Source organism: Cyprinus carpio, chromosome B5, assembly GCF_018340385.1.
Source record: "Cyprinus carpio isolate SPL01 chromosome B5, ASM1834038v1, whole genome shotgun sequence".
In the NCBI taxonomy this organism is placed as follows: Eukaryota; Metazoa; Chordata; class Actinopteri; order Cypriniformes; family Cyprinidae; genus Cyprinus; species Cyprinus carpio.
Window position 1 is genome coordinate 4,703,724 of NC_056601.1, and position 23,230 is coordinate 4,726,953.

General features: G+C 38.1%; 1 protein-coding gene across 1 annotated transcript; it reads left to right on the plus strand.

Moving 5' to 3' along the window:
• Window positions 1-87: 87 nt before the first annotated feature.
• Window positions 88-23,076, plus strand: LOC109089989 (transcriptional regulator ATRX-like). Its single transcript, XM_042723386.1, has 35 exons — window positions 88-265; window positions 705-823; window positions 933-976; window positions 4,493-4,539; window positions 4,626-4,747; window positions 4,873-4,992; window positions 6,115-6,224; window positions 6,380-6,447; window positions 8,104-8,599; window positions 9,354-9,404; window positions 9,478-10,324; window positions 10,501-10,564; window positions 13,967-14,121; window positions 14,366-14,527; window positions 14,654-14,735; window positions 14,860-14,932; window positions 15,024-15,230; window positions 15,624-15,756; window positions 16,326-16,435; window positions 16,537-16,680; window positions 17,600-17,777; window positions 17,877-18,014; window positions 18,116-18,291; window positions 18,371-18,488; window positions 18,691-18,794; window positions 19,441-19,526; window positions 19,839-19,981; window positions 20,076-20,217; window positions 20,539-20,636; window positions 20,727-20,835; window positions 20,913-21,090; window positions 21,402-21,569; window positions 21,646-21,795; window positions 22,324-22,380; window positions 22,485-23,076. Exons 1-35 carry the CDS (start codon window positions 246-248, stop codon window positions 22,659-22,661), a joined length of 5,196 nt encoding a protein of 1,731 aa, XP_042579320.1. The 5' UTR covers window positions 88-245; the 3' UTR covers window positions 22,662-23,076.
• The last annotated feature ends 154 nt before the right edge of the window (window positions 23,077-23,230 follow it).

A 23,230-nucleotide genomic window follows, 5' to 3' on the forward strand; every position in this document is an offset into this window, starting at 1 on the left:
GTTATGACGGAATCCGATGAAGTAATGACGCCATCACTTTACGTCAGTCACGAACAGGACGCAGTTTCCGGTGCGCCATTTTAAGCTGTCTGCCGCAAGTTCCACTGGGAAGATGGCGGGTGAAACTGGTTGGATTATTGCGGTTTGCCAGATATGAGTTTTATGTCAATATCCAAAATTCGTCGCTGCTGTTAATTGTGCTAAAAGCTCGGCGGCGTTGTTGAAGCGACGCGGGCGAGGAGGCGATGTCTGCCGAAGTTCTCAGGTAACGTAAGGCCCTGTTTTCTGTCTTTTCTTTTGTACTAACGTACAAGCTGTGCTGTTTGTTAATATTTCTCGACAATAAGTATTTTAAATCCCGTCGCTGTTTGAGTTAAATCAATACTTAATCGTTCGTATCTGAAGTAATGTTAGGTTTTGTGTATTGCCTTAACAGTTTATGAATTTATAAGCACCAGCCGAACAAAGAGTCGGTGCTGAACTGAGGGGAAAAAATATGAACCCTGTTTAATTCGTGATAAATATAAGCCTCACATTCCTATCAGACTGAAGCCTGAGTATGCTTGTTTCTATAGGAACCATCTGTGTTTGTATATAGTTTGGTTTTGCAGGTTTATAAAGGGGTTTCAGTGTTTTTAATGCATCATGAGAGATTACAGTATGAGGCTGTTGCCATAGAGATGAGCTGTGTCTTGTCTTTGCAGACCCGGGCCGGTGGCCGGTGGAGGCAGCAAGCTAGGTGAGCTGATCGGGAAGCTCCATGAGTATCTGGCAGCAGCCACGGAAGACCAGACTGAAGCTACTTTACCTGGACACTGGAATGGTGCGTACAGTGTGGATGAGAAATTAGTCGCAGTCACATCAGAAACGGAACCAAAAATAAGCTCATTAATAGAGCAGTTATAGTGGAATTTGTTATTTCTCATTTACAGGAGCCACGGCCAAAGAATACTTGGAGCGGCAGGCACGTGCCCAGGTAGAGATTGTTTTGAGTGTGGCAGAAATGGCAATTTTGTGGTCCAGAAGTTAGTATCACTTTTGTTCCTTTGACCAAAAGCCAACAGGATGTTTCCACTGTGTTCTGTGTTCTGAATAAGTGCAGAAAATAAGCTTTTGCTCATCAAGATAATCTTCACTAATGAACACAACTTTAATGAATTTTGAAGTCTAAATAAGTAAAATAAAATGACTGAAATGTTGCCACCAACTCTTTCAGTAATTATTTAATATTTGCAAGTTGAAGAGTTTGGAAAGCTGAGAATAGTTTGCAAGAATGTGAGTATAAACACAGTGAGGCTGTAAAAGTTGACTTGTGGGTAGATTATGGCTGCACGATTAATCGCATGCGTTTATCATGCGTATCTTGTCAGTAAAGCCGGTTCTCTGATTAGTAGTAAATCTCCATCACCTGCTTTCAGATGGCGCAGCATTTACTACACAGAGCCATAGTTCACTGACAAGCTATGCTAAATCGCATTCATAATTGCAGATGATTTAATCACGTGATTATGAAATTGAAGAAATCGTTCTGCGATTATGAAAGCTGTTGGAGTAGCTTGTCAGTGAACTACGGCTCTGTGAATGCTGCTCCATCTGAAAGCATGTGAGAATACCACATTTATTTAAGTTATTGTTTTTAATTCAATTTATATTGTTAATGTAGTGTTTGAAATTAATTCTTCTAAGTGATTTTGTGGCTTCTTAAATAGATTAAGGCACGCAACATATTTCATAGTATTGTAAGGTGTATTATTGGTTATGTTGTTTAGAGTTGCATTATTATATACTTTATTGTTATTATTATATACTTTATCGCCCTCTGGTTTTCGGATGGAGATTTACTGCTGATCACAGAACCGTGCTTCTCTGAAAGATACGCATGACAATCGCAGCTTCTGCCTAATCGCGATTTATCACCTGTGATTTAATTTTAATCGTGCAGCCCTAGAGTAGATTATATTCTTGTTCATTGTGATGCCGTTTAATGTACCTGACAGCTTATGTGGTCACATTTATCAACCATCTTTTCCAAGACATGTAAAGTCTAAAAATCTCAAGTGGAGTATTACTGATGCAGGGCTCCAGACTGCGACCATTTTTTCTGCCAGTGCAACTAATTTTTGTGAGCAGTCACATTTGTGCGACCACCGCATTGTCCAGCTCATACATGCTGCTGTTTCTTTTGCACAAAGAAAACATCAAATGGCAAACGCAACGAAAGCGAAATTAAACCACGCTACGTTTCAGCTGCGCAGCGCGGACCGTTTCTCAGCTCGGACTGCGACGCAAACAATCTTGTCCGAACTCAGAACAGCTTTACTCGGGAGCAAAGTTGATTTCGTGACACTGTTACAGTACAGATGCAACAGTGCTGCGAGATCCAGTGAGAAGCGTTTGAATTCGCCGGACAATGACAAGGTTGCTGCAAGATTTACTGAGAAGCATTCAAATTCTGCACAGAAATCTATAAACAGTGCTGACATACATCAGGAAACCAGAAGCGGTAACACTAACTGTAACCATGGTGTTGTGGTAGAAATAGTCGAATACATTACATCATCCATTTCAGCGTTTGTACAACCACTTGAGAGAGATAATCAAGCACTTTTCAGTGACTTTCAAGCATTTCACACAACTGTTTCCAGCACTTTAACGCTGTAAAATGTAAAAAAAAAAAAAAATTAATTACATCAAATCACAATTATAACCAGTAGACAGCAGCAGAGCAGCACTTATTGGCTTATTAGTCATCCATTTCTACTTTTTCTCTATATTTTAAAATTATAAAAACACTATTATAAAATATCAAATCATCAAGAAATTAGATTTTGTCAGAATTTTACACTTTTCACAAAGTCACAAACTTTTCTTCAATTTGCTACTAAATAACACATAATCACTAAAGTTGGTCAGTTCCGTATGCTAGAAAAATAATGGAATAATGTTTTTTTTTTATACAAAAATTTGATTTTGCACATTACTGTTGTTAATAAAAGTAAATTTTGTATACATCTTAACTAAAGCTTAGTGCTTTACTGTCAAATCTATATACACAATAAACAAAAGAAAAATAAACAAGAAATGAACATGTAATATTATTAGTAACTGCACTTATTAATGCAAAACAATAGTAATTTTATGATTAAATGATCTATATTTTAATACTCCTGCACACCATCCCCAGTGCTACCAAATCTGCTCCTGGCGCCACTGCTCTCAAATATTAGTCTGGAGCCCTGTGATGTATTTGATGTCATAGTATAACATGAAAATATCTTGATATGTTAACCACAGACATTATTGGTAGCATTTAACTACAATTGAATAAAATAAAAAAACTCTGCTTAGTTTGGGACAATGGAACTGGAAGTTAAAACATGGGTTGTAGAACTCATTCCTGCAACACTTTATTGCATAGATTTAGACTTTTCAATAGGGATGTAACGATTAACCAAGAGCCGGTTGTAAATTGATTCAAATATGTGATGATTCAAATAGGTTGAAGGAGTTTATATGAATGTATGTCTGAGTGGAACTTACTGTCTTTAGAAAAGTTTAGATGGTATTTTTTCTTTTCATCTTGCCTGTGTATAATGCATATTAAAGTTCATAATTGCAGCTCTGCTTTGTTTACAGCAGAAACCAAGGAAATGCTTTAAAGGGGTCATATGATGCTATTTTAAAATTTTCCTTTCTCTTTGGAGTGTTACAAGCTCTTGGTGCATAAAGAAGATCTGTGAAGTTGCAAAGACTAAAGTCTCAAATCCAAAGAGATATTCTTTATAAAAGTTGAGACTCGTCCACGCCCCCCTGAAACGGCTTGTTCTAACACGCCCCTGCATATCTACGTCAGTATGTGGGAAGATTTGCATAACGCCGCCCAGATTTTCATGCAAAGAAAGAAGGCGTACCTTTTATTCTCGTTGTAGTATTGTTGTTGCTCCCACCACCATGTCGTATAGACACTGTGTGTTTTACTGTGAAAGCGAAACTACTTTGTTTGGCCTTCCAAAAGAGGATGATATCCGCTTCGTAATGCCTGGGGCCAAGTCCAGCCCGGGGTCGTCACATGTGGTTGCCGCTAGCCCAACGGACGTTTTGTAGAATCCGCCTGCCACGGCTCACAATGACTTACAAATGAGGACAATATAAGCAATAATATGCAAGTGCTATAGTAGTAAATATTATTATAGTGTTATATTTCAATTTCACAAAGAAATGTGCAGCATTTTGTCCAAGCAATAATAAAAGGCCACATTTAATTTATAATTTGTCTAATCTAATTTTGTAAAACAAAACAAAACAAAAAAAATTGTGAATCGAATCGTGAAAGCAAAATCGTGAATAGAATCGTGAGTTGAGTGAATTGTTACATCCCTACTTTTCAACAAAATTGTCATTGTATATGGCTGAAATGGATTTTTATTTTTTGCTATCTTCATCAGATTTCTAGAGATTTGTTTGTTTCCAATACTTTGTCTTTTCTTTTCAGTCCAGTGGCGCCTCAGAAGTGGGAATGCTGTCATCTCGTTCAAGAAGGTTTGACTTAAATAATGATGAGATGCATCTGGAAACCCTTTGTGCACTGACAGAATGAACTCATTTGTAAATCGTTACTTTTTCAGGAAACCGGCTGTTGTCACCAAGCACAGCGGGATGAACGAGTCGGACGCTTCGTCTGAGAGTGGAGCAGAAGATGTAATGTCTGTGCACTCCAGCGACCCAGACACCAACGTTCTTCCAAAAGGTGCCACTACCATTCTCATTCAGATGACCATGCCCATGTCATAAAGTTTTTATGTTATGGTTTCTGTTATTGAATACATTAAGGGAATACAAATTGTTTTTGAAGCCAGTTATTATCTGACACAGGAACGGTGTTTGTGTTGCCGGAGCCGGTGGGTAATGAAACTCGTGATGATTTCCGTGGTCCAGAATTCCGCAGTCGACGCGTTCACAAGCAGCACAGAGAAGGTGGTGACAGACGCAGAGGTAAGAGATAAACATAAAGCTTTCATTAGAGCTGGTTGATATGATACATTGTTACCTTGATAAAAGTGTGTGCTGATAGCGATTTTGCCATATTTTGTTATGTAAATATATCTAATGCAAGACTGCTTAAAGTTATTGAAACGTTAGCATGATTGAGAAAATGAAGTGTGGGTTTGTTTGATGATTAGAGTTTTTAAGTGTAATAACTCGGACACACATATGAAACATGCACAGAAAGCCTCTTTTGGACAAAATACAATCCTGAATTCAGTTCTCATTTACGGCTTTTTATTATGGTCAGAACACACAGAATAGCATCTAAATGCTTGACTTGGCAAGAATTCACATAAACATGGTCTGTGTCTTAAGTGAGGATAAACAGTTCTTACATATACATGATATGTACTGATATGTAAGCCATGCATCAAGTCTTAAAGGAACAGCAGCCTTATACCTGCTGCTCTTTGCTTGTTAATCAACTAACAAAAGACAAAGAGAAAATCACTCCACAAGTGTTCTTGACTGAATAACTTTAGTGGTTTTGATAAGGATCGATGAATTAAATATACATACAGTGAAGACCGTGCAGTGTTTTATTTTACATTATTACATTTTACATGAACAAATGTTTACTAAATTAAAATAGTGATTTTAAATGAGGTTATCATGAAATAAAACTACTTGATTTATGATTTATGGTTCTACTATGATTTTGGTTTAATCGCCCACCTCTAGCATTGATTAAAGTGTAATTTTATTTAACTAGAATTTCCTAACTGATGGTGATGCTTTTGTTAATTATAAGTGTTCCCAGAAAAAAAAAAAAAAATAATAATAATGGCTACCTCAAAACCTGTCTGAGATGTTCCCAAGCACCCAGTCAGTTTGAAGCAATAATGAAACAAGCATGCAGTGTCCTGAAAAGGTTTATCAACTAACTTTGAAACCTTGTCATGCAGCCTTATGCAGAATATTTTTTTTTCACAGTAGAGAATTCAGAAAGTTCTCTTTGGATCTCCATTAACAGTGTGTAACCTTCATGTTGCTGCTGAAGTGTGTGAAAGGACACTTTTAGCTGTGTGTGTCAGGATATAGGGGTACTAATTTATGTTTGTTTGTTAGGAGGATATGAGATAGAGAGGGTGAACTGCACAGCGTGTGGTCAGCAGGTGAATCATTTCCAACGCGACTCAGTCTACAGGCATCCTATGCTCAATGTCCTCATCTGCAAGGTATGTATATGTGAGTCTGTGCATTAATTGTGTTTTTTGTATATAAATGTAAACTGAGAGGAAGACTTCTTTTTTTCATTCTTGCATTATGATTTGGTGACAAGTAGTTAATCTTTCAGTAGAGTTTTATATGGATTTGTTTGCTTTTTTTGTAGAATTGTTTTAAGTATTATATGAGTGATGACATCAGCAAAGACTCAGAGGGGATGGACGAGCAATGCAGGTACATGGAGTGTGTGTGTGAGAGACAGTTTGGTGACATGGTGTTCATTACATTGGATGTATTTGAAAGTGTATTTTCTTAATAAGTTGAACTGATTTTCTCACTTTTGTCTAGAGTGAATGTAGCTGATTAAATAAAATATAAATGGATCTTATTAGGTCATGACCAAACTTGTGCAAGTGAATATCACAAAGAAAAGTTTGATTTCTAAAATGATACATTTATGTATTGTAGGGGTGTGCGATATTGACAGAAAATTATATTCTGGATATTTTCTGGGATCTTATCGATCATGTCAGTTAGACGATATATATGTGTTTTTGTGCTGGTATCTTAAGGACTATACCGTGGACAGCTGACTCCTACAGTTTTTGATATTCATATTCTGTGTGGTCAGTTCACACTGGTAGAAATAAATCTTTTCTAATAAGTTTAAACTGATTTGTAAATTTTATGAGCATTTTTACCTTAAAAAAGTAATTTCTTTCTAAAAGTGTCCATTATCTTTTGAGTTAAGTTCTTATATTTAATCAGTGAATTAGAATAATAAGACATTTCGGCTGTTTCCAAGCAAATGAAATCAGTATCTTTACAAAGCAGAGGAAACACACAAGCTGCTTAACCTGCAATTTTAAATGCATAAATAATGTTTTGATCTATTAAACATAAAACGTTGAATACTAATACTTGAAAGTATTTAAATTATAAAAAGGTACTGTTAATAAGTGAGTCATTGCGATTGAACCGAATCATTTAAACAGTTGTTGATTCATTCAGGATCGAAACACCGTCATGTTGCTCAGAGTTGCTTAATGGTGTTAGCTGTGTTTGGGATTATTTTCGTTGTCAATTTTTATTTTTGTTGTGCAAAAACAGGAAATATGGTGTTTAAAACATCAGTCTCTTAATCAACTTCTTGTTTATTGAACTGTTGTAAAAGATCAACATCACATTTGTAATCATGGTAATCTTTGGAGAAAAGAACTCTTCGTGTGACATTGATAAACTATATGAAGTGGTATAAATATATACATTTTCTGTCCCCATGTCTTGAAGTTATGATCATTCTAAATGTATTTTAATAGACTGAATAATTCATCCAAAGAACACACTCTAAATGCACACGTGTATTAGTCTATACTTCACGTGATGTATGTGTGCACTCTGTATCTTAGGGGTGTTTTTAGTTTTGGCAAAATACTCGATAATATCGAATCACACATTGTTAAAACAACCGTTGTGATATTATCGCAGACGATATATATCGCACACCCCTAATGTATTGACATTTTCTTCTTAGGCAACATAAATTAAATTCAATATGATAAATGCCACAATGGTTGTTCCTGTTTTAAACAAAAATGCTTTACAAATGAAATCTAATGTAATCATAATTTAAACCGCATGCAAAAAGGTGGTTTTAAAATGGGCATTATTTTATTTTTACTAATCTTTTTTAATTTTGGGTGAAATGCATTTCTCAGTAGTTTTCAAGAGATTAATCGCTGAAAATGGCAGCCTAAAAGTCACTGAGCAGATCATAGATACATGTTGGTGGAATACTGTGTAGTATCATCTCACAGTTGATAGGATCTACTTTGTATCCACTTGTTTGGTGGTCCATAAAATAAGTTCTCTAATTCCCTGTTCATTCAGGTGGTGTGCAGAAGGAGGCAGCCTAATTGGCTGTGATTACTGCAGTAATGCCTTCTGTAAGAAATGTGTTCTGCGTAACCTGGGGAGGAAGGAGCTGTCCACCATCCTGGAGGAGGAGAGGAAGTGGTACTGTTATGTGTGCAGTCCCGAGCCATTGGTGGAGCTGGTTTTGGCCTGTGATGCAGTTCTAGAGAACCTGGAGCAGGCTCAGAAACGAGCCTCCCGTACTGAGCCAAACTCGGTCCGGGGCAGGGCTAATAAGGGTGGTCGTGGATCGGCCTATCTGATGGGGCCAGGAGGCGGCCCAGTGCCCTCTGCAGGCCTTTACCAGCGAATGCAGCGGTTTGTAGATGTTACCACATCTCTGAGCCATTCCTTCAAGGCAGTTGTTCAAAGCGAAAGAGAGGAGGAAGTAAACCAAGAAGAGAGAATTGGGCAGCTAAGAATGTTCCGCACTGTGCTGGATGATCTGCAAGCCGCCAACAGTGCATTACAGGTAATTCCAGCCTTAAATCACGCTTTTACCAAAAATGATGCGTGCTTTAATTTACCATGAAATTTTAATTATGGATGCACCAATAAGCTGGTAATCATTGTTTCATTAAGACTGTTAACCAAAAAGTTAAAAACAAAATGCAAAAACTAAAATTAATTACTTTAAATGTTAGTAAAAAGTGAATTCGGGCATCTTAACCTTATAATATACAATATGATAAACCAATATTTAATTTGAGATTAATACAGATTACATTTAATAGTGTAAATTAAATTATAATATATTATTAGTGTTTAAAAATGAATTTCAACTGAGCATAGGTAATTAAGTGTGAAAATAGGAAAATGAGCCTGCATGATAATAAATAAATGATCAAATATTCAATATAGTTAATATATAAAATGTATATTTTATAGAATGATCATAATAATGTTTTTACAAGAAGTCTCTTAAACTCAGCAAGGTTATTTCATGAAAAATATGGTGAAAACAATATTATGAAATGTAAAAAAAAATACTAATTTAAATATTTATTTCTGTGATGGCAAAGTTTAATTATCAGCAGTCATTATTTCAGTCTTCAGTGTCGCATGATCCTTCAGAAATCATTTTAATATGCTTGTATGAAGCTTAGAAAACATTTCTTCTTATCCCAGTTAAAAACTGTTGTACTGCTAAATATTGTTGTGGAAACTGTGATACATTTTTGTTACAGTTTGTTTATATGAATGTATTGTCTAATTCGTAATTGCAGGAAGCCCTGGACCATGAGCTGACTGGGGGTCCTGGGTTGGCTGTGGTGGATGTGGAGTAAGACATAAGGGGAGGGGGAGGGAAAGAAGGGAATGTGGTATGTCATCACAGGACTTAGTAATTAGTTGGTGGTTGGTGTTTCTCCTGTACCGGTCAGCCCACAACCCATCAGCAGAACATGTCTTTCCATTCATCCATCACCTGAGAGACAAACGATAAACAGTGAGGTGACAGATGCAGCACTGGAAGAAAGAGAGACAATGGTGGAGATAGAGAAGGGGATGGAAATGGAGGAAATGACAGAGAGAGGAGAAGATGTGGAAAATGATTGTGTTAATAATGATGAGGAAGAGGAGGAGGAGGAGGAAGAAGATGAGGAGGACGAGGACCAAACTGATGCCAAAAATATGTCTTTATCAGAGGAGAATAAACGATCTCCACGTGTGAAAACCACACCACGTCGGCGGCGGACGAACCCGAGCACCCCAGCTGAGCACGCCGGTTCAGCTGAGGATGACTCTGACTCTGACGAGGTGCCTGAAGTGCTGCTCCAGACTGCCGCTGCCATGGCAAACAGCGAGGAAGAGGGTTTGGTAGGTGGCAGTTGGGATGGGGATGGGGACGAGGTAAACCAGCAAGTCAGAAAGCAGCGTCTCTTTGGACTGGTAAAAACGACACCTCCGGACAGAGGCTCTCGTAAGCGGAATCTCAAAGAGAGATCTTCATCGTCCTCATCGTCCTCCTCTGCGTCTTCAAGGAGGGGCTCACAGGACCAGGGGTCAGCTGTCAGAATGACCAGGGGAAGGGACCGCAAAGTTGCCAGGGTGACGGGACAGAGTGGGAGTTCATCAAGTGAGGTGGGAGGACAGGAACTGGAGAGTGGGCCGAGCAGCGACTCTGACGATCAGAGGATCAAGCCACTGACAGGGGACGTCACGTTGCTGGGCTCTGGAAATTTCCAGCAGTCTTCCGGTGAGTTTGGTCCAAAAAGCCAACACTGACCATTATTCTCTTCATATAGTAAGACTGGAAGAATGTTATTAGGATGTAAAAATGTACAATGAATGTACAATCAATGTTTTTCATATTTCAGAAACAAAAATGGGTGGTGTTTTTGATTTTTAATCATTAATTCTCTCCATCTCTAGGTGATGAGATGGACATCCAGCCAGGTCCGTCTTTGTCTGTGGAGGACGATGATTTAGAAAATAGGTACGATTCTGTCTACATCAGGGCCACACACACTTTCCCATCACAGGCCTTCTCCACTGGACTCCAGCTGTCCCAAACTCACTACAGCGAGAGCTTCGATCCAAACCTCGTTTAAAAGCACGCAAGCATCCCCTACATGTGTCTCACTCAAACACGCTTTTCTTGCTCGATCAACACTGTCCGATTTTTATTTCCCCACAGTTTCTTCCACACGCAGTAGAGAGAATCTGTAACCGTAGGCACACACCGCCCATCAGTGGTGAAGCTTTGAGACCTCACTGTCTAATGGAAGTCAGTGAATCAACTCTGGAGAAGTTCCTGTGTTTGAATTCCACTTCACTAACACAGACCATTGCATGTCTTTAGCAGTATTTCTGCTAGCCACACTCTTCCTCTTTACTGTCTGTGCTGCTAATAAAGCTTTTAAGAGAGTAGAACGAGTCTAAACCTCTTTGCTCGGATCTGATGGATCCTGTGTTCAGAAAGACAGACAACTTCTTGTGTGTTTGTGTTTTAGGGCTCAGCTTCCGGGTTCTCATGCTGTAATGTTTTCGGTCAGTCAGAACAAAGGCTGTGTGGTTTGCTAACGGTAGGTGTTACAGTAGTTTCACACAATACTTTTGTTATTGGCAGTGAAATGTCATTATTGGTGGAATTAAAGTGAATAAACGTGTCTTAGATTGAGATAGGGATGCAGTAGTACAGTATTAGGGTTTGTTGAACGCAGCTGTGTTTGTGATTAATTCCTTGACAGCCAAATTTTCTACATTTAAGGTGCTTAAGCAGAAGAGGCATTTGTATTGGTCTAAACTGCATTTTTTAACGATTTGCAACTAGTTACTTGTGTAATTTTATTGGTTCAATATTTCCTTTTTACATCTTTTGCGCAGTACACATGTCCTTGTGAATTGGCGAGAAGGTCAAAAGTTCATCCCGTTTTAGCAGAAGGTGATGGATGTTAGGGATTGGAAATGTGAAGGACAGGGAAACTTGACTCTACTTGTAGATGTTTTTTTGAGTTGGTGCTTCAAAACGGTAGCTTAGATCGGAGCCATGGCCCAGCAGTTGGTGCATGCGCTCTGACACACTGAGTAATGGTGCACACTTAGCAGTGTACATTTAAGGCTGACTTTTTTTTATCCTTAAATATTTATATGAATAAAAATGGTTAAAAGGCTGAATAAACGCTAATGAGCAATGATTGCTTTGGTGGACCTGGCTTTGTTTTGTGTTAGAATGTTCACGGGGCAGCAGCAGGTGGCCGTGATGATGCTCTTTCAGACTCAACATGCAGTCTGTAAGCGTTTGTGTAGTCAGTTGTTAAAAGCACTGTGTTTTGAGGATAAAGAGTGTAGTCTTCACTCTCACATGAGAGGTTTCTGTGTGTTATTTGCATGGTTCTTACCAAGAGGCAATAAACACTTATTTATTCTTTCTCTTGTTCTGTTTTTTCCCCCCCGTTTCGTCTCTTTTTCTGTAGCTTAACAGGGTTCCCACGCATCCTGGAAAACCTGGAAAACCTTGAATTTTGTAATGCGATTTTCCAGTGATGGATAAACTGTCCTGGAAATTGTGTTTACTGTAACCATTTAATCAAACTGGTTCGCCGTATTGACAACGTTTTTGTAAAATGAAGAAATCCTTGGACTGATCGGGACTCGAAACTGCGGTCAGTTCTCATGTGTTCTGTCTTGAATGACGTCGCAGAATCATATCGTTTTGTTTTATCATCTGCGTTTGCCTGTGTTTTGTCATGAGCAAGTGCACGTCATAGTCTGCACACTCACTGTCATTTCTGTTCTTCGCTTAGATTTCACGCATTGATAGCAAGTGATGTTGATATCACACACATTGCAAAACATTATTAGTGTTACCTTCCAAAGGTTGGTTACCTTGTCCAGCTTATTAGAGTGGACAGTTTAAATCTTCCAGGAGCTTCTCTGGTAGCACAAATCAATGACTAGTTCACATTAACTGTGCATTTAGAACCATGCCAGTTACCACAGTACCTCATAACCTGTAATTTCTTTTCATCTGTTATTAAAATAATATTCTCGGTTAAACGGCAGAATCGGAAGCTGTGGCCAGCAGTCGGTCACCACAGAAAATGACTTGACTCCTCTCCATAACCACAACACTTACACGTTGCATGCGTTTAGCATGAGACTGGTGCTATCGAATCAGAATATGAAATTATGATTAATATCTTTTGTGTTTAGTGTATATAAGCTCAGTCAATTCCTGAACCTTGAACTTAATTCAAATGACAAACGTTTTTTACTGGAGAATTCATGTAAAATCAACTTTCTGCTTTCAAAAGCTATTACCTGTAAGTGCAGAACTTAATTTTATTTTATTTTTTTTTTTTTTTTTTTGGATGGGTAAGTCATTTTTTTTTATGTTGTGAAAAAGAGTGTGACAGATGTGTTTTTCTAATATTTTAGATGTTTTTGTCATATAATGTGTTTTGGAGATGGAAAGTAATGTCTTGGACAGAGTGGGAACCCTGTCTAACCTTAATTAACATAGATGAACCCCTGCCATTTTTCACCCGTCTTTAAAAATGTCCTTTTCTGTTTGTTGTCCTTTTCTTTACTGTCTTGTGGAATCCTCTCATGCTCATTGGATTTCAAAAAGCCTAAAGCTTGAGTATTTATTGCATGCTAATGTTCTTTGTTTGGAAGTATTTATTATTGTTGTTTTACCGAAGCGTTTTACGCAGAAACATCATTTTCATCAAAAAGAAGCATGCATAATTTTGCATCTCAGAAGAGGGAATGTAAATAAGTGTGTAAGAACTGTATAAGAATTGTAGTTGTAATAAAAGTTTATACCCCATACACAACAGCCTCTGTGCATTTTGTATATATATTTATATATCTTTTTTTTGTGTAATTTTTTTGGCTGGTGCATTTAGTTTTTCATATTCAGAGGTGCTAAGTTCAAATGTCTGCCTACACCAGAGCCTCATGTTTTTTTGTTTACATTTCGTTCAGTAATAATAATAATAATATTTTTTTTTAATAATTTGCAAACTTAACTGACCACTTAACAGTCCATTGAATCTTTTACACTGTCCAATAACCTGTTATGTTCATTTAAATTTTATATATGCAGTTATATTTAGATTCATGGCTGATATGAAAATTTAGAATTGAAATGACTTCTGTCTTTCATCTGAGTTGTTTCAGCATAACAAAAATAATTATTTTGCTACTATTTTTAGGGCAATTTTAATAAATTATAGTGAAAGTGGTGGGAGAAAGATGCTTTGTTTATTGAATCTGGATCCATCTGTCACGCACCTCACATTTTGTCCCTCTTTTTCTCTTCATCCCTCCTCTCTTCATCTGTCTCTCTATTCTCTCATTACTGCCTCATCCCATCACTTACTCTATAAAGAATTGCGAAGAAGATTCTGCTGGCTCAGATCAGAGCTAACCTCTCCTCAGCGTCCGAGCAGGATGCCAGCTCTGATGAGCAATCAGAGAGCACGAGAGAAGAGCAGAAGAAGAACAAGAACATTGACAGAACATCAGAGACAACAGAAGAGGAAGGTGAGCGATGGCCATTACCACTGGTACCATGGGGAATTATAGACCTTATAAATCCTGTAACTCAATATATATGCTGTTTCTGATAAATAACAGCCAGCCTCTGAAACTGATGTTTTCATGTAGTTTTTATTTATTTATTTTTTCAATAGTAATAATCTGCAGCAGATTAATCAAACTGTTAAAAATGTTATTAGAGGTTATATACATATAGTTTTATTGTTACATGAGAACAGTTTTTCTGCAGATAATGATGACTCAGATTGCAGCGGGTCGCAGTCAGGGTCACGGCACCGGCACCGATTGCTGCGACATGGTCTTACCTTATCAGAGGCTGAAGCAAAAAGTCAAAAGCAAGAGGTGAAGAAACCTAAGAAAAGAGAAGTCAAAGATTTAGAATGTGTTATTGGTAAGTCAAAAGTCTTTGAAGACTCCAAGTGCTTTAGTTGTATGTATACATTTTTTACCATCTAAATAATAGTACCTATGTGATGATTCCTCAGTCAGATGTGGTGCTGTTTTGATTTTATCGTAGTGAGTAGTGATGAAACGAGCGAAACGAGTGTATCGAGTGGCGTGTATGAAGAACTCAGCCATTCAGAGTGTGAGGAAATAGGGTAAAGCTCATATCATCACAGTTTACTCATCAGCCGCAATCTGCCCACTCACAAAATAACAAATGACTTAAACAACTACCTACTAATAAGCCTAAACTCAATTAAGACTGTATCTATTTTGTAGGTCCCAGTCGCCCACTCATAATGAGAAGTGTCAGAGTCCGTCACGCACACCTGACAGGAGCAGCACTGCTGATGTGTGTTTGTACACCCTTCAAAATCATAGATTCTGTGAATGTGGAATTTTCAACAATTTAAACCTTTTTTTTTTTTTTTTTTTTTGTGCAGAATGATGTCTCTCCAACCACTGATGAGCATTTGAGGGGCACCCCGCGAGGGCGGAGGCAGATCAGACCGCTCCTAGAGGTGGGTCAGCTGGCCCAGGAGACACAGAGCGCTCTGAAAGAAGAGGAGGAGCGCAGGAGGAGATTAGCAGAGAGAGAAAAACTGAGGCTAGAAATTGAGAGGAGAGAACGAGAAGACGCAGACCCAGAGGTGATGAACTGCACTGTGCCATATTCTGTTCTGTTTTGTACATATTAAAGACGCAGTTTACTAAGAAATTTCAATTTTGTTATCATTTACTTTTCCTCATGTATGACTTACTTAGTGGAACACAAAATATGTTTTAGAGGATTTTTCCTTTTTTGTCAGTACACTGGAAGTCAGTGGTCACCAAAATGGTTACCTTCATTTTTCAAAAATATAATCTTTTGTGTTCTGCAAAAGAAGGAAGGTTTTGTAGTGTGTGTATGAATAATGAAAGAATTTTCCTTTTTGGGTGATGCATCACATTTAAAAAAAATGATTAATTGCATGATTTTAACCTGAATGGAAAAGTAGTGTTTTGTCTGTCTGTTGTAATTTTTTTCCTCTCACCTGCTTTAGGTCATATTAGTGTCCGAGAAACCGGCTCAAAGCTTCACACCATTGGTTCTCGAGCAAGATGATGTAACGCATAAGCCTGTGCTGCAAGTGCACTTGCACTTTCTGAGCAAACTCAAACCACACCAGCAAGAGGGTGAGAGAACTTTTGTATTAGAGTGTAATTATCCACAGAGATCTAATCTCACTATCATCAAGTTAGTACAGAATTACATAAAGAGACAGAAGCCTTTGGGACAGCTTAAGTCATGAGTCCTGCATTGGATCAAACACTAATATTTGATGTAATTGTTTTTAAAAATATTTAGCATTTGCAGTGCAATTTGTGGGCTGTGAGTCAAATTGAAAATTTTTTTTACTTTCACTTTTGATTAATTTAATGCATCTTTGCAGGATAAAGGTATTTGTTTCTTTAAAAACAAAGTTGTTACTGACTTTTGAATGGTGTTGTATTGTTCAAGGCTTGTCAGAGGATATGCCTTATAATATTTAATCATGACATGAGAAGTTAAGCCAGTGTGTATTCAGTCTAATACTAGAACTCAATCAGTGCATGGGTGATTGCTTGTTTCTCATATTAATATTTACATGCGTTTATAAAGCAGCATTGTGAAATGCAAGTCAGTGATGTGACAAAGCGACAGCGTGTGGTGGAGATGGTTTGTGTAGTGTGAATGTAAATGTATGTGTTAATGTTTTTGTTAGGTGTGCGCTTCATGTGGGACTGCTGCTGTGAGTCTGTTCAGAGTGTGAAGACGACTCCAGGCTCTGGCTGTATTCTGGCCCACTGCATGGGTCTGGGAAAGACCTTTCAGGTATGGGGCATATGACTGTTCTCTTTTTCTTTTCTTTTTTTCATAAAATCAGAAAGGTTAGGTTTTGAAGAAAGCGTAACTGTGTATTGTGTGTGTTTCAGGTCATTGTGTTCCTTCACACAGTGCTGCTATGTAAAGAGCTGCCACTGAAAAGGGCTCTGGTGGTGTGTCCTCTCAACACAGTGCTGAACTGGAGGAGTGAGTTTGACCAGTGGCAGAGGGGCTTGAGGCCAAACATACTGTGGGTCAGTAGAATTCTTTCACTTCCTTTCTCAGGTGACATTAGTTAGTGTTTTGATCTAGATCATGTTCATTTCAGATATTCACTACCATTCAAAAACTTCAGGTTGTTAGGATTTTTAGAGATGTGTTATACTCACCAAGATTGCATTTATTGGATCCTAAAGAGTCAAAACAATAGTGTTGTGAAATTTTCTATTTAAATATATTTTAAAGTGTAATTTATTCCAGTAATGGCAAAGCTGAATTTTTAGCATCATTACTCCAGTCTTCAGTTTCACATGATCCTTCAGAAATCATTTTATTTTGTTTATTTTTTTGTTGTTGGAGTTTGTTGTATTTTTTATTATTTTTGTAGAAACTGTGATGTTTTTTTTTTCTTGCTGAATAAATGAATCTAATTTCTTACATATGGGTTACATAGCTAACATATGGGCTTTTTTTTTTTTAGAGTGTAATCTTTCTCTGTGAGGCTTTGTGTATTGCACGTTGTATGTTGGTAGATTAAAAGAATAGCTTGGCCAAAAATGAAAATGGTCAAAATATCTTTTCTTTTAGGTTTTTCTTTTGTAAAGCTGTCATATTGTTTCAGTAAAAGCTCTCAAGGTAGAAAGTTAACCCGGTAACTTTTGTAGATGGAGTTTAGACATTCTGCGAAGCATCATCTTTTTGTATTATACAGAAGGAAACAAAATAAAATAAAAATAAAAAATCAAACGACATTATTACCATTTTTGGGTGAATACCCAAAATGTATTTACACTTTATATTTACATCAGTGTAAAATTTCCTAATTATGGTTAATTATTAAAGATCATAAACATGCTGAAAAATGCCAGTCTTCTTGTCATTGTTGAATCTGGACTTTTAGCTGCATCTCTGATCATTTTTCCAATTATCTCTTCTCTCTTGTTTCTCACACAGGTGGCAGAGCTGGCCACGGTGAAGTCTGTGAGCGTTCGTGTTGAGCTCATGAATGACTGGTTTACGAATGGTGGTGTGATGATCATGGGCTATGAGGTTTTTCGTATACTGACACACACAGATAGCGCGAAATACAGCAAACACAAAGAAGCCTTCCGCTCAATGCTCCTGGATCCAGGTAAATTAATCTGAGCAATCCATCTTCCAATACTAAGAACAGAGATTTTTTTTTTCAACTATAATTTTTAAACCATTGTTTGGTGTGTTTATATGTTAGGCCCTGATCTGGTGGTGTGTGACGAGGGTCATATCCTTAGGAATGCAGACTCCAGCATCTCAAAAGCCATGCGAGCTCTACGTACACGTAGGAGAATCATACTGACAGGAACACCACTTCAAAACAACCTTACCGAGTGTAATCACCTTTCATCTCCATTGTGTGAAAAATGACTTGCTTATTTTGTAACATCTCTTTGAGGTTGTCTGACTATGTTTCTTTTATGTTTATTGTTCTAGATCACTGCATGGTGAACTTCATTAAGGAGAACCTGCTGGGTTCTCTAAAGGAGTTCCGGAACCGTTTTATAAATCCGATCCAGAATGGTCAGTGTGCAGACTCCACCCCTGCTGATGTCAGACTGATGAAGAATAGATCGCACGTCCTCCATCAGATGATGTCAGGATTCATACAGGTGATGAAGAGAGAGAAAGAAATGGAATACAGCTAGAGGCCTTGAAAAAAACTCTGAATGTTTTGTTTTTGTGTTGCAGAGACGGGACTACTCAGTCTTGATGTCCTGTTTGCCGCCAAAACACGAGTATGTGCTGTTAGTTCGGATGACGCCCCTGCAGTGTCGGTTATACACACACTATCTGCAGAACTACACAGGTCAGAGTCTCAGCTTAATTTGTACTCTCGTTCATATCTTATATTGGCTGATATATTAATCCAGTATTGCATAAAATCACCCTTAGATACTGACATGGTTAATAATTAGTAAATGGTTCTTATATCAGATATTTTTATGAATTTCCATTGTTGCATTAAGATTTTTGTCAAAGCACTTAACTCTGGCATGTCTTTGTTTTAGGGAAAGGAGCAGGTGTGAACAGTTTGTTTCAGGACCTTCATGTTCTGAGTTTGATATGGACTCATCCCTGGTGTCTTAAACTTGCTCAGTTGAGCAGGAATAAGGTACATACACACACTCATCCAGATAACACTACTGTTCAAACGTTTGGGGTCAGTGAGATTTGAATACCTTTGTTCAGCAAGGACACGTTAAATTGATCAAAAGAGAGAGTGAAGACATTTATAATGTTACAAAATACATTTGACATTTACGAATGTTGTTCTTGTGAATTTTCAATGCATTAAAAAATCCTGAGAAATTTTATTTTGTTTGTTTCATGGAATCCACAAAAAATATGAAGCAGCACAACTGTTTGCAAAATCGAAAATGCAAAGAAATGTTTCTTGAGTACCAAATGAGCAGATTAGAAGACCTACTAAAAGGAGCTTGTGGCACTGAAGACTGGTTTCAATTTTACATTTTAAAAATGTATTAAATAGAAAAGTTCTTTTTAACTGGTATATTTTGCATGTTTGCGCAATAATAAATCTGTTAATACATTCAGTTACTAATTAACGCAGCTGTTTTGATCGCCTTGGTGAGTGTATGAGTTGTAAAAACATTTAAAAATCTTACCAACCCCAAACATTTTACTAATAGTGTACACGCATCATGCCTAATTTGTTTTTTTTTGTTTGTTTTTTTATACAAACACCTCCATTTCTTATGATATGAAAACCAGTTACTGCATTTATGTGTGTGATGCAGGGGAAAGAGGAAGAGCCTGCTCCTGTCTTCACAGGTCTGGGTGCAGGTTTGGTCAGCAATTCTGTAAATCCAAATGAATCTGAAAGGTACGCTGTGCTTTATATCAGGTTTGAATATTTCCTATACAACCAATGTGCCTCATGCTTCTGTTCAATACGAGACATCAAAGCGAGAGTGATTTTGAATTTCTAAACAATGCAAAAGCATTAGAGAATCTTTTGTTTTGGAAGCAGTTGGTAAATGTGAGCCTGCTGTGTGTCTTGACACAATCACAGCATAGTTGATGTCTAATATGCAGTTATGTGGAACCAATGAAACATCTGCTAGAAGTCTAAGTCTCCTCCATGTGAGGCCAGGTTTGCTATGATGGTTATAATTCAGATGTGTCTGTCTCACAGGAGGGATGCAACAAGCACAGGTTTAGTGGGTGATGGAGAGAGAAATACTGATCCAGTCTCCTTGGGCAGCAGGTCCAATCAAAATCCACAGAATCCAGATGTCACAAACCCAGCCACAATGGAAATTTCTGGCAGGGAAGCTGGTGTGAAAACAGTTTCTCTCTCTCTCTCGGTTTCCTTTAATCTGCCTCTCTTTGTCTGTCTCATTCTTAGTGTCTCTCTCTGTCTATTCTTCAGGATTTGTTGTGGGTAACGGGCCATCTGCCGACTGGTATCTGCCATTTATAACAGCAGCTGATGCCAAAGTGCTGGAGCATTCTGGGAAATTGCAATTGCTACTGGAGATTTTACACTGGGCAGAGGAACTACAGGACAAAGTGTGAGGATCACATTCTTGAATAGAAGTAGCACTTCTTATAACCTTTTGTTGGTTGTTACATTCATATAACCCACAGTTCAAAATACTCTTAAATGAATGAAAAAATTTGCCATTACAAGAATGGATTGCATTTTAAAATACAGTTGTTTTAAATTGTAATAATATTTCACAATATTACTGTATTTTCAGTCAAATAAATGCAGCCTTGATAAGCATAGAAAAATCCTTTCAAAAGTCATTCCAACCCCAAACTTCTGAATAGCAGTGTAGATTAAATGTTTGTCAGTTCAGAGTGACACTTACTCTGTTTGCTGTTTTCAGGTTGGTGTTCAGTCAGTCTCTGATATCGCTGGACCTTATTGAGAGTTTCCTCCTATATGCAGATGAGACCAGGGGGGAAAAATGTTGTCCATACAAAGGTAAATAAACAGTTTACACAGGGGATATCAGACTGAGATTCTTTTGTTTGTTTACCATGGTTATGCAAAAGAGTTTGTGTATATTGTCAGGAGAGAAAACATGGGTTAAAAATAAAGATTATTATCGTTTGGACGGCAACACCAGTGCTTGTGCTCGCAAGAGATGGGCTCAAGAGTTTAACAACACTAAAAACATAAGGTATACTCAAAGTTCACCGGCACAATTATGTTGTCTGCATTTCCTGTCCTGACTCTTGCTGTTTTACTCGGTTTCAGAGGAAGGTTGTTTCTGATCTCCACTCGTGCGGGGTCTCTGGGAATCAATCTGGTCGCTGCAAACCGGGTCGTGGTGTTTGACGCTTGCTGGAATCCGTCATATGACATCCAGAGCATCTTCAGAGTCTATCGCTTTGGGCAGAAAAAAACAGTATATGTGTACCGTTTTCTGGCCCAGGTATACACATACAAATGACAGAGAGTATGGAGGGGCTTGAAAAAAATCTATCTATCTATCCATCTATGTATCTTTGTATCTGTCTGTCGATCTATCTATTGATCTATCTATCTATTTCAGGCTTTTTTGTATTTTAAAAGTGATGTTCTTTAGTGGATTTATTTTCTATTTTATTATTTTCATTTTAGAAACTTTTTTTTATTTGTACGTTTTAATTTATATATTTTAAATGTATACTTTTTTGTGTAGTTTTAACACGTACTGTGTATGTGAAGCTATGTTCTTACAATTTTAATGCGGCCTTTTTTTAGGGGACCATGGAACAGAACATTTATGAGCGGCAAGTTGCTAAACAGTCACTGTCCTCTCGTGTTCTGGACCAGCAGCAGATTCAGAGACACTTCACACACAGTCAGCTGAATGAGCTGTACCACTTCCAGCCAAACCTACGGCCCAGTAAACACACAGAAACGCCTGTGGTAAGCACACAGAAATGTCTCTGCTATGGTATAGGCAGCAAACAGACACAGATGACTTTAGGCTTTTGTCTTCCAGGATGACCTGTTGGCTCAGCTGCTGCAGAGCTGTGGGCAGCTCATAGTAAGTTATCATGAGCACAACTCATTGTTAGGCCACCGGGAGGAAGAGGAGCTGAGTGAGGAAGAGCGCAGAGCAGCCTGGGATGAATACCGTGCAGAAAAGAAGGTAGGCAGGCAAATCTTAAATCAGTGGTTTTCAAACTGTGGTATGGAGCGCCCTCAGGTGGTACACATCGCAAACGTGGTACTTGACGCTTAAGAATCAAGATTTTTTTATTTGTCATGGTTATATGGAGAGCATATGACCAGCAGTGAAATGTAAGTAAAAAACATTTTTTTGACATACAGCCAAGTATGGTGACCCATACTCAGAATTTGTGCTCTACATTTAACCCATCCAAAGTGCACACACACACCGTAAACACACACCTGGAGCAGTGGGCAGCCATTTATGCTGCGGCACCCGGGGAACTGTTGGGGGTTTTGTATGCCAGGAGAATGTTACATGCCTGACTGCATCGTGCCAACTGTAAAGTTTAATGGAGGAAGGAAAATGGTATAGTTAAGCCCCTTACTACCAGTGAAGGGAAATATGAAATTCTGGACGCTGCTGTGCTTCCAGTTTTGTGGAAACGTTTCTATTTCTGCGTGACACCTTATGCACATCAGCCTATTCATGACTCGTCTCTTTCAGGCCTCTATACAGAACTCCAATGACCTCATCCACACAAACGCCAACCAGGCAGTACAGGTAAAATTAATTTTCCCCTCTGACATTTAGCATTCTGTGTGTGCATGAAACAGGGATTCTGCAGTGCTAACAGTCAATGTCTTTCTCTCCTCATTCATCCTCAGCAGGCTCTGGCTTCTCTAAACTTAGCCTATACAACCAAGAGTGTTCCTTCACCTGCTTCATCACATATGAAACAAGGCAATGCTGAAGGTTCTGCTGCTTGGGTCACTTATAACAACTCCAACACCACATTTCGACCACCCAATGTGGTTTTCTCAGTTCCAAGAACAAACACATAAACCGATCCCCCTCTCCTCCTAAAACTTGGACCTGATATGAATAAGCTGCTGTAAATATCGGCAATATGAATGTAGTTTTAACATTAGAGCACTGGATGGACTCACAAGATGACGTTGAGGCACACATGTGCTTGGAAACCTCAAAGCAACTGTGGTGTTGTCAGAATTTCTACTATGTAAATTTGAACCATAAAGCAAAACCAATTCCTTACTGTATTGAACGGTGTGTCTGAGAACTTCTGCGTTTCTAGCTACCTCAAAACCAGTAGGAGTATGAAGAGAATCCTCCGCACAAGTATGTGCTTTTGGACACAATGTGGGTTCAGTAGCCTGTATACTGTAAAGCCTGTTGCCAGGTTTGTTGCTAATACGTTTTGTTTAAAGATTAAAAATAAAAATTTCTTCATTCAAGTTTAAAATTCGAAAGCTCATTCTGTTGACGTGAGCACTCTTCTCTGTTCAAATGCTTTGTTTGTAATGAAATAATAGAAATAAAAAAACTTGCTTTGTCCTGCGGGGGCGCTGTTTCTCTTATTCCTCTACTTCATTACTGTGGACTTGATGCTCCA